The sequence below is a fragment of the Lycorma delicatula genome, chromosome 4 (genome assembly GCF_047948215.1).
Source record: "Lycorma delicatula isolate Av1 chromosome 4, ASM4794821v1, whole genome shotgun sequence".
Classification (NCBI taxonomy): Eukaryota; Metazoa; Arthropoda; class Insecta; order Hemiptera; family Fulgoridae; genus Lycorma; species Lycorma delicatula.
In genome coordinates, this window is record NC_134458.1 from 209,711,205 (window position 1) to 209,723,834 (window position 12,630).

Genomic DNA, 12,630 nt, shown 5'->3' on the forward strand with positions numbered 1-12,630 from the left:
AACTATCAATTGTGCGGTTGTATTGATTATGCTAAATGTATAAATTTTTATTAGTTAAATACGTTATATAATGAAATATATAGTTATAGTAATGAAATGTAGTAGAAATAACAAAGATGGACCACTGAATGTGAAAATAGGAGGAGAAAAGATTATGGAGGTAGAAGAATTTTGTTATTTGGGAAGTAGAATTACTAAAGATGGACGAAGCAGGAGCGATATAAAATGCCGAATAGCACAAGCTAAACGAGCCTTCAGTAAGAAATATAATTTGTTTACATCAAAAATTAATTTAAATGTCAGGAAAAGATTTTTGAAAGTGTATGTTTGGAGTCTCGCTTTATATGGAAGTGAAACTTGGACAATCGGAGTATCTGAGAAGAAAAGATTAGAAGTTTTTGAAATGCGGTGCAATAGGAGAATGTTAAAAATCAGATGGTTGGATAAAGTGACAAATGAAGAGGTATTGCAGCAAATAGATGAAGAAAGAAGCATTTGGAAAATATAGTTAAAAAAAGAGACAGACTTATAGGCCACATACTAAGGCATCCTGGAATAGTCGCTTTAATATTAGAAGAACAGGTAGAAGGGAAAAATTGTGTAGGCAGGCCACGTTTGGAATATGTAAAACAAATTGTTAGGGATGTAGGATGTAGAGGGTATACTGAAATGAAACGACTAGCACTAGATAGGGAATCTTGGAGAGCTGCATCAAACCAGTCAAATGACTGAAGACAAAAAAAAAAATACGTTATATTAAATAAGTTACATTGAATAAACAATAAATAGATTTATAACAGATAGATAACAAAAAAATAATATCGAAAATATAATTACACTGTTAAGTTAATATGATAAATTTAATGTAAAACTAACAAAAATTGTTTAATTATTCCTTGAAAATATTACCGATTGTCAACTGACCCATTCTTACCATACTATTTTGTTCATTACGTTTTGAGACCGCCAAATTTAACCGCATTCAAAAATTCTAATATTATTTTAAATTTCTAAAAGGTATTTTTGACGTTACCATTGTTTTTTTAAATCGCATTTTTTTGTTTTCAGAATGGACTGTAGCTTCACAAAATGGCAACTACGTTTCATTAATCGATTCTGATGAAATGAAAACCAGTTAAGTTTTAAGTCCTGTTAGTATTCCTCCTCTTCAGCTACTAAGGGGAAAAACATGCAAAATGATGGACGTTTTGGGTATGATATTTTAATTTTTAATTTTATAAAGTTATAAAAATGTTATTTTAGAAATGTTCCAAAATAATTTATATTAATGGATATATTATTTTTTCTAAAAATTAATTATTTTTTCACTTATATTTATAAATATCCTTAGTTAATAACCTTAGTTCATGGTCGATGGCAGTCTTATTACGTTGTTGCTGTGTACTTCACTTTTTTATTTGGTAAGGCACAAGTTTTCTTATAATTTACACATCTTATTTTTTTCAACTTTTTTCCATATTGACAAACGTGTGTGTTTTTATTATTATTTTTTATTTATTTATTTTTTTAATGCTTTTATTTATAGTCGCATCAACAATTGTAGTCATTAACGACTACAGTAACACTATCATGTAGTATTATATAAAACAACAAAAATCATAAAGAACAAAATTAAATAATAAAAAAAATAGGAACAATAAATAACAAACAGAGAAAAGTGACAACAATAAATACAAAATAAAATACATAAACCAGAAAAAAATCACTAAATTGTATTCTTCATTCCACTGTAGGAGAGGAACCGCAACAGACGTTTTATACCTTCGTTCTGGTTTAATAGAAATTCCATATCCGAACCCAGGTCTAAGTTTTGTAGGATGGTTCCAAAGATTGGGAAATCAACGAGCAGGTGGTACACGGACCATTTAACCTTGCAACCCTCACATCTTCTGAGGAGAGCCAAGTAGATGAGCGTGGGTAAGCCTGGTGTGTCCAATCCTTAGCCGAGTTAAGATGACTTGGTTTTTCTGTTGCTCGGGGATGGAGGTTTCTCGAGCACATTCTCCCGGATGTTGTGTAATGCCATGGGAGGACTCAGTAGCCAGAATCTATTCCACTGAGTCTGCAGTTTTACACGGACTGATCTCATGAAGACTCTCTCTCACATGTCGATTGTACTCGGATGCCATTTATTGCAGCTCTCTTGGCAGCCTCATCGGCTCGTTCGTTCCTGAGGATGCCACAATGGCCAGGGACCCATACCAGTACCAGTCTTCTTTATCCTTGAAAGGATATCATGAATAATCTGGACGATGGATTCAGAACGTTTGCAGCTCAAGCTCTCAAGTACACTCCTAGAGTCTGTAATTACTAGGAAGCTGTCATCGCTACGGGTTTCGATAACTTTCAAAACGGAGTAAATCGCAAAGGCCTCACAAAAGAACACAGAAGAACAGGCATTCCCCTGTTCAAGGATCTTCGGGACAGACAGATCTAGTTCTTGGAAAGACTACGGTATGGACATCCTTCCTTCAAGTAGCGAAGTGCGAGCATGTCTGGTCATTTTCCGTGAGGTATTGATCGCGTGTTTGATGGTCTTGTATTTCCTCCTGTAACGCAATGGGAGTTCATCGAATTCCGGCAGTAAGCATGGTATAGGGGAAGTAGCGAATGCTCCTATTCACATGAGAATGCAGGTGTTGTGCAAGGGGTCAAGTATGCCCTTAATTGTCTGTTTCGCAGAGTCATATAGTACAGATCCGTATTCTAACTTCGAAAGAGCAATGCTTCTGTTCGTGTTCAGGATGGTGGATTTATCTGTACTACAGTTGCAAGATGAAATGAGTTTAAGGACATTCATTCTCCTTAGACATTCAGCCTTGGTGAACTTAATGTGGGTCAAAAAGGTCAATTTCTCATCAAATTTACACCAAGAAGCCTAATCTCGTTTGTTCCTTTTATTTCGTCTTCACCTAAATGCAGTCTCACCAAGTCTTTGCATCCGACTGGTTGCCCAGAGAAAACAATAAATTTAGACTTGGTTACAGACAATTTGAAACCACTACATTGTGCCCATCTGTACATCGAGTTCAACGAATTCTGCTTAATTTTCCTCGTAGTTTCAATTTCCCTACCTCCTCTATGAATCATGAGACCTTGCCGTTGGTGAGAGGGCTTGAGTAGTGCTCAGGGATACAGAGTAGCTGGACCGAAGGTGCAACCATATCGGAGAGGTATCTGTTGAGAGCCAGACTAAGGAATGATTCCTGAAAGAGGGCAGCAGCTCTTTCAGTAGTTGTTAGGGGCGTGAGTCAGAATGACTTAAACGGCCATATCAACATCACTCAGTCCTCTGAGTACTGCGCCGCTGAAAGCAATGGAAAACTACAGCTGCTTTTTTCCAAGAAAATGTGGCTCTCTGCATTTTCATATAACAATGATGGAGGCGCCTTCCTTGGTAAAATATTCCGGAGGTAAACTAGTCCCCCGTTCGGATCTCCGGGTGGGGACTACTAAGGAAGGGGTCACCAGAAAATTATAAAATAACATTCTACGAGTCGGAGCGTGGAATGTTAGAAGTTTAAAAAAGGTTGGTAGGCTAGAAAATTTAAAAAGGTAAATGGATAGGATAAATGTAGATGTAGTAGGAATTAGTGAGGTTCGGTGGGAAGAGGAAGGCGACTTTTGGTCAGGTGATTTTAGATTAATTAACACAGCGTCAAATAATGGGCAGGCAGGAGTAGGGTTCATAATGAACAGGAAGATAGGGAAGAGAGTAGAGTATTTCAAAACACATAGCGATAGAATCATTGTAATAAGGATAAAATCAAAACCTAAACCGACAAAGATTGTTAATGTCTATATGCCTACAAGCGCCCATGATGATGATGAGGTAGAGTGTGTATACGAAGAGATTGATGAAGCAATTAAACACGTAAAAGGAGATGAAAATTTAATAATATTTGAGATTGGAATGCAAGCATTGGATAAGGCAAGGAAGGAAATATAGTGGGTGAATACGGGCTGGGCGAAAGGAATGAAAGAGGAGACCGACTTATAGAGTTTTGCACGAAGTATAATTTAGTAATTGCCAACACCCAATTTAAAAATCATAATAGAAGAATATACAGTTGGAAAAAGCCAGGCGATACTGCAAGGTATCAGATAGATTATATCATGGTTAAGCAAAGATTTAGAAATCAACTCGTTGACTGCAAAACTTACCCTGGAGCAGACATTGATAGCGACCATAATTTGGTGATAATGAAATGTAGATTGGGGTTTAAAAACCTGAAGAAAAGGTGTCAGATGAATCGGTGGAATTTAGAGAAGTTTGAGAAAGAGGAGGTAAAGATTTTTGAGGAGGACATCGCAAGAGGTCTGAGTAAAAAAGATAAGGTACAAAATGTAGAAGAAGAATGGGAGAATGTTAAAAAGGAAATTCTCAAATCAGCAGAAGCAAACTTAGGCGGAATAAAGAGAACTAGTAGAAAACCTTGGGTTTCAGACGATATATTGCAGCTGATGGATGAACGTAGAAAATATAAGAATGCTAGTGATGAAGAAAGTAAAAGGAACTATCGGCAATTAAGAAATGCTATAAACAGGAAGTGCAAACTGGCGACAGAAGAGTGGATTAAAGAAAAGTGTTCAGAAGTGGAAAGCGAAATGAACATTGGTAAAATAGACGGAGCATACAGGAAAGTTAAGGAAAATTTTGGGGTACATAAATTAAAATCGAATAATGTGTTAAACAAAGATGGTACACCAATATATAATACGAAAGGTAATGTCGATAGATGGGTGGAATATATTGAAGAGTTATACGGAGGAAACGAATTAGAAAGTGGTGTTATAGAGGAAGTTAAGGAGGATGAAATGGGAGAAACAATACTGAGATCTGAATTTAAGAGAGCATTAAAAGATTTAAATGGCAGAAAGGCCCCTGGAATAGACGGAATACCTGTAGAATTACTGCGCAGTGCAGGTGAGGAAGCGATTGATAGATTATACAAACTGGTGTGTAATATTTATGAAAAAGGGGAATTTCCGTCAGACTTCAAAAAAAGTGTTATAGTCATGATACCAAAGAAAGCAGGGGCAGATAAATGTGAAGAATACAGAACAATTAGTTTAACTAGTCACGCATCAAAAATCTTAACTAGAATTCTATACAGAAGAATTGAGAGGAGAGTGGAAGAAGTGTTAGGAGAAGATCAATTTGGTTTCAGGAAGAGTATAGAGACAAGGGAAGCAATTTTAGGCCTCAGATTAATAGTAGAAGGAAGATTAAAGAAAAACAAACCAACATACTTGTCGTTTATAAACCTAGAAAAGGCATTCGATAACGTAGACTGGAATAAAATTTATAAGCATTTTAAAAAAGTTAGGGTTCAAATACAGAGATAGAAGAACAATTGCTAACATGTACAGGAACCAAACAGCAATAGTAATAATTGAAGAACATAAGAAAGAAGTCGTAATAAGAAAGGGAGTCCAACAAGGATGTTCCCTATCTCCATTACTTTGCATGGATCTAGCAGTTAATGATGTTAAAGAACAATTTAGATTCGGAGTAACAGTACAAGGTGAAAAGATAAAGATGCTACGATTTGCTGATGATATAGTAATTCTAGCCAAGAATAAAAAGGATTTAGAAGAAACAATGAACGGCATAGATGAAGTCCTACACAAGAACTATCGCATGAAAATAAACAAGAAGAAAACAAAAGTAATGAAATGTAGTAGAAATAACAAAGATGAACCACTGAATGTGAAAGTAGGAGGAGAAAAGATTATGGAGGTAGAAGAATTTTGTTATTTGGGAAGTAGAATTACTAAAGATGGACGAAGCAGGAGCGATATAAAATGCCGAGTAGCACAAGCTAAACGAGCCTTCAGTAAGAAATATAATTTGTTTACATCAAAAATTAATTTAAATGTCAGGAAAAGATTTTTGAAAGTATATGTTTGGAGTGTCGCTTTATATGGAAGTGAAACTTGGACAATTGGAGTATCTGAGAAGAAAAGATTAGAAGCTTTTGAAATGTGGTGCTATAGGAGAATGTTATAAATCAGATGGTTGGATAAAGTGACAAATGTAGAGGTATTGCAACAAATAGATGAAGAAAGAAGCATTTGGAAAAATATAATTAAAAGAAGAGACAGACTTATAGGCCACATACTAAGGCATCCTAGAATAGTCGCTTTAATATTGGAAGGACAGGTAGAAGGAAAAAATTGTGTAGGCAGGCCACGTTTGGAATATGTAAAACAAATTGTTAGGGATGTAGGATGTAGAGGGTATACTGAAATGAAACGACTAGCACTAGATAGGGAATTTTGAAGAGCTGCATCAAACCAGTCAAATGACTGAAGAAAAAAAAACCTCTGCATGTAATAGTGATATCATAAGATACATTTCTTAACTGCCAGTGATAATATCAGCCACCCCATTGATAGCAACCAAAAAGAGCATTAGGACATTTAGGACAGATCCCTGTGGGACTCCGTTTTCAATTTTGAAGATCTTTGAAAGGACTCCATTAGCTCTAACACGGATTGCTGTTTACTCAGAAAATTGGCTATAAAGCGCAACATACTCCCGCTAACATCATTCTGTAAAAAAGTAGCAATTGTCCTCTCTCGCCAAGCCATTTCATAAGCCTTTTCAATGTCTAAGGTTACAGCAAGGAGTTGTTCCCTGGAGGTGAATGCTTCACACACACACGTGTCTGTGTAGATACTAGGTGGTCCATGGTAGATCTCTTTTCTCTGAATCTGTATTAGTATTGGAAAAAGAATTTGATTCTCTCTAGATGCCATTTCAGTCTCTTATTTATCATCTTCTCCATCACCTTGCAAAGGGTGCATCTTAGAGCAGGACGGTAGTTTTCTGCTAAAGTGATGTCACTATTGGGCTTAGCCAAAAGGATGACTATAGCCACCCTCCAGACATCCGGACACACTCCTTCCTCCAAGATAATGTTGAAGAGGTGAAAAGGTGCTGAATACCCTCATTAGAGAGTTCCCGTATGAAGGCATACATACGGGAACTCTCTAATGAGGGTCTTCAGAACCTTTTACACCTGATAGTATTCCATCAGGTCCAGGGCTAGAAGACTTTATACGTGTAAGTACATCTCGTAATTCACTCAAGGTGAGAGGGGCGTTCAGATCCTGGTTGATGTTGTTATTCCGTAGAAGTATGTCCTCTAAACTGAATTCAGTTTATCAAAGATTTGAGTCGCTCGAGTTCTGTGAAAACCTGTCGCCCAGAATATTCGCAATGTTGTAAGTGTTGTGAATTACACGACTATTCGCAATCAGATCATGTACATGATTGGTCTTTTGAGTTTCCTTGGTTTTGTTGATCTTGTTCTATACCTCACTCATAGGAATGTGTCTATTAAGCGATGCTAGGAAATTGCACCACGCTAGACGTTTACTATCTTTATATGTCCTTCTAGCCTTCGAGCGTCGTTTTTTATATTCGACAAAGGTTGCCTCATTCCGATGCCGTTTGTATCTATTAAAAGCATTCTTTGACGACTGCATCGCTAATTTGCATTCATTGTTCCACCAGGGAATACGTTACTTACCAATGAATCCAGACGTTTTGGGTATACTGAGTTCAGCAACCCGCATCACAACATCGGCAAAGTCTTTAACGTATTCATTTATTTGAGCTCCGACACGTGTCAAATGTAAATCTTCAACATTTACAGTAAGGAGTTCCTTAAATCTATCCCAGTTAGCGTGCTGCAGTAGCCACCAAGGGTTCGCTCTTCTTGGAATACCGGTTACACTGCAGTGTTTGATCGCTATTTCAATGGGTAAGTGGTCACTGCCGTATAGTTCCTGTAGGGCTCCCCATTCGTAGAGGTGGGCTGAGGAGGCATCACAGATTAAGTCAATGGCACTAAATGTTCAATATGGGCTCTGCTATTGAGATAAGTATATGAGCCCAGGTTAAGGAAATTAAGCGGATCTTAAGAGAGGACCTTGAGAGGTCGGACCTCTCAAGGAATCTTTCCCCTAACTTACCCCTAGCGTCCAACTTATTGCTGCCTCAGCTGGTGCTGTGAGCATTAAAATCACCCATCAGTAGAAATTGTTTTGGCAGTTGCCTAAATACGTCCGTCAGTTCCTGTACAGTAAAGTCCCGACTGCTGGGGAGATATAACATACTGTAAACATTCCAGGAAGAAGAGTCAAAGTCACAGCTACAGCTTGAAGGCTAGTATGCAGTTGAATTTCTCTGTAGGCTAGTTGATCACTGATGAAGATGGCAACACCACCGCTGACGTGGGAGACATCCAAACTGTTTTTGAGAACGACTTTGTAACCTTTCAGAACTACGTAGTGGTTATTCTTAAAATTAGTCTCTTGCAGGCATATCAGAGGACTGAGTCGATTGATTAGAAACTGTAAATTTTCTCTCTGGGGATGGAGTCCATTGATATTCCATTGTAGGATTGGATGACGGAGATGCTGAATTTTGTCTGTATGTAAGAAATTCTCCGCAAGGGTGACTAAATATTAATACCAACGTACCAACGAGCGGGCTACCGTCGAGAGTTAATTCGGCGGTGCTGTCGTTACAATCCTCATCAGACATGTTCGTAGCTTCAGCAGCTTAAATTGACTCAGTAGTCGAGACATGACGCGCCAATTTATTTATTACACGCGTGAACCTATTTTTAATATTTCTTAATATTACATAAGGGTTATATATATATATAACATAAGGGTTATCCTTGGCTTCTAAGATCTCTGCTAGGGGTTCCAGGTCCGCGTCAAGCCTGTCATCATCTTTTTTTTGGCTTCTTGGATCTTGTTTTGCTGACAGGTCTCTGGCTAGGAAGATCGTTCAGCGCCCCTACTGCATTCTCAATGTCTCCCTGATAATCGTCTGTACTGGAGTTGATGGACAGTGCCCTCTTCTGCGCCTTACTCGGAGTACCTGGAGATTCGCAAAGGTTAGGAAAACCAGTCTCTAAAATCTGGTCTGTACTTCCTTGAGATGTTTCTAGGCTGCACGGGTTTTCCTATTGCAGAATGCAGTTTTTCGCTACGTGCCCTGGTTGTTTACAGTGGAAGCAGGATACAGCATCGGCCGAGAAATATATCCTGTACTGTGAATCATCGTAGGTTAGGTTCATGGTGCTTGGTAACTTTATAAGATCTTCAGGGTGTACATATACCTGGCGACGATAACTCAGGACATGTTTGTAGCTCGGTTCTGGGACAACAACACGCAGGGAGGTAATAGGCGATCCAAGGTGGATGCCAGAACGCGCTTAGTTCTTCCTCTAATACCTCATTCGGGATAACTGGGCGCACATTAGAGAGGACTACTCTTTTGAATTTAGTTAACATCGAAATATATACATATATTTATACTTAATCGAACGTATGCAATATTCATATGTTTAATCGGATGTATGTAGTACGTTTATGACTGTCAAATAGTGAGGGCCTAGGAAACGAAAAGTCGGTCTTAAATTATATTTTTTAATTTTATGTCGACTTTAAAAAGACAAAATTTAATGTACTTTCGTGTTACCTTTTTTCATTTACCTATTAATACATTTCTTACAAGAGATAAATACTAAAAATTAAAAAACATGATTGCCAAAAAAACATTGCTCTGTAATATAGGATAATTAGTAATGTAGAATATTTAAAGAACGTACGAGTGACAATTTTTTTTCTAAATTATTGAGAGAGAGAGAGAGAGAGAGACAGAGAGAGAGAGAGAGAGAGAGAGAGAGAGAGAGAGAGAGAGAGAGAGAGAGAGAGAGAGTGAGTGAGTGAGTCTATGACACTCCCGGCAACGAAAGCATTCTAACGCAGGGTCATACGTCTAAATACAAAGGTTTATACGTCTATAGCGGTTAAGCTGATAGGTGGAAAAAAATACATACACCCTGAATATATTACACTACTTTTTGGGCAGTCGTGTAAAAATCCGGAAAAATTTATTTTCCATTATAACTTCTGTTTGTATTATTTATACCGATTTTTAATTACAATTTATCTTTTTAATTAAAACTTCTTTGGATTTTTACTCTACTCTCGAATATTTCTTTCAACTGATTCATTGCCTCTTCTCTATTTCTCTTTCCCTAACTCTATCTATCTACGTATAAACATTTAAAATATCATAAACTATGTCCTTATCTAACTCCTATCCCAAAAATACATATAATTCATTTCCAATAAACTTTTATAGCCAATAAAATGTTTTATTTCGTTTGTACAACGATTATCGAGATAATTACTATAATATGAAGTAATACTGTAGGGCGTTATTGAGAATCCGTATTTTTTATATAATTTTTACTATTTGTTTATTGGTTGATAAATTTCTTACAGTGAATATTATTTAAATTAATATTATTACGTCTAGCTGGTATGAATTTTTGACTGAAGATTGCTGGCTATAAGGGATTATTTTTCATGATGTAATTCCATTTTATTCAAAATTGAAGCAAATTAGAATTTTTTTTAAATTTTTTATCTTTATATTAATACATTAAGCAAGTAGGTTTTATCTTTTAAAACTATATAAATCTAGGTCATTGTTTATGTTAAAAATTTATAAATAATTTTTCTCTTCACTAGCCAATACAGAAAAATATTTTATTGATCTTTTTAAATCAGGATAGATCTAAATTTTTAAAATAAATTAAATTAAAATAAAAAAATAACAGTTTAAAGTCCATTATATTTTTAATAAATTTTATCTGTAGAAAATATGGTTTTAAAAAAACTGTCACAAAAAGCTATTTTTTAATGGTTTACACGTTCGGGGCGGATTATGATATTAAAGTCTCAAGCAACAAAAATTAAAACCATAAAAGTTTTAAGTTTCACAGAAGCAGTTTAAAAAAAGAAGTTCTTTAACCTTGGGCAATTTCATTCCTTAAGCAAACTTATTATTTTATTTAAGCGCTAAATAGAAATTTCAAAAATAATCTAATGGAGGAAAAATTAAAGCTGTATTTTAATACAGTTTTAATTACTACAGTAAAAAAAATTATACCTGCATTTAAATAAAATTATACGAAATATGTTTTTACTTCCTTTTACGAAGTAAAGGAAGCATTGTGATCGCGAAAAATTTCGGTTTTCAGATTTCAACGGAAATATCCATTTTGATCATCCCTGAATCCATTTTGACTAGTTTCGGCGTGACCTCTGTACGTACGTATGTATGTATGTATGCATCTCGCATAACTCAAAAACGATTAGCCGTAGGATGTTTAAATTTTGGATTTAGTACTGCTGTGACATCTAGTTGTGCACCTCCCTTTTTTATTGCAATCGATTGAATCGAAAGTGTCCAAAAAAGCCCAAAATTCTAAAAAATTTGGATTTTGGACTTTTTCTTAACTGCAGTAATACGCCCTCATCGAAATATGTTCAACGATATACCACGAGTGGTACTTATTTTCACAGGTTCCAGAGTTATAGCCAAACGAATTTTTAATTAATGAAATATTTGAAGGCACATCGATTTGAATCAGCTTCATCTCCTTTTTTTTATTTAAGTATATTGATTTTGTTTAATAATTAATTTATTAACCTCTGATTGTAAAAAATTTTACGATAAATAATAATTTAGTAATAATAAAAAAAAATAATATGAAAAAATATCAGTAGGTATTAACGAGATAAAATATTATGTACTTTTCATTTAAAAAAAAAATATGTATGTGTAATTTTATAGGCGTACAAGAAAGTCATTTGGCGCCCACATCAGATTTTTTAATTGTATAAACGTTATAAAAGCATATATTCGTTCAAGAAGATATTAGTTAAACTTTCTTTGATGAAGCACTCAAACTCCATCTGTAATCTGATCGATTTACCTGAATCACACTAATGTTCTAACGACTGACAAACGTGCTTTTAGTTTACTTTTTGTCTTTTTCCTGTATTTATTTTTTTTGTCTTTTATTTTACCATGAATTGGACCACATAAGAAATATAATAACTTATTAGACTTTTCAAGGAAAAGACAATTCTCTGGGGCCCAAGAAACGTGTATTTAAAGGACTTTTACAAAGGAAAAAAACTCGATTGCTGATTTGAATTAGGGATTGTTAAAAAATGTAGTTAGGAGTACCATTTACTTGATTATAATGACGGTTGAACCGAGAATCTTCGTTTGGAAGAGTTATGTCCTGCTCTTTTATAGTAATATCCACTAAACATCAACATCAGAAATAATTTGTAAATTTATGCAGACTGAAAAAGACGTAATTTAAAAAAGGTTCTTTAACTATTTCAAAATAACAAGTTTTACACCAAAACATGGTTATGCTGGGCAGGGTAGAAAAGTATTAATCCCTCAGATTAAACTTCAGCAAATTTGATCAAAATATACTATTTAAGGTTTATGTATCGCTCTTTTCTGGAACCAGGTATTAGCTAGTATTAAATAAGTTGTACGAAATTTTTTCTCTCAATTTGATAATAAAAATAACATAAAAAAATGAATTGTATGATAATGAAAATTAGTTGCAGATATGTCGTGGAACTGACAAATAATAATATTTGTATCTTTATATTAAAATAATAATTTCTTTTAAAAATGATGGTTTTGGCTTTTTTACATCAAATCTGTATTATTATTTTTAAAAGAAAAACATGCAGTCC

The 12,630-nt window shown here is 35.2% G+C and overlaps 1 protein-coding gene across 1 annotated transcript in view; it reads left to right on the forward strand.

Annotated features, from left to right (window-relative positions):
- LOC142322796 (uncharacterized) overlaps positions 1 to 12,630 on the forward strand; it is a 166,221-nt gene that overhangs the window by 99,556 nt on the left and 54,035 nt on the right. Inside the window, exon 2 of the mRNA XM_075361873.1 lies at positions 1,069 to 1,212. Within this exon, the coding sequence (XP_075217988.1) occupies positions 1,197 to 1,212 (16 nt within the window). The 5' untranslated portion in view covers positions 1,069 to 1,196. The remainder of the gene's footprint in view (positions 1 to 1,068; positions 1,213 to 12,630) is intronic.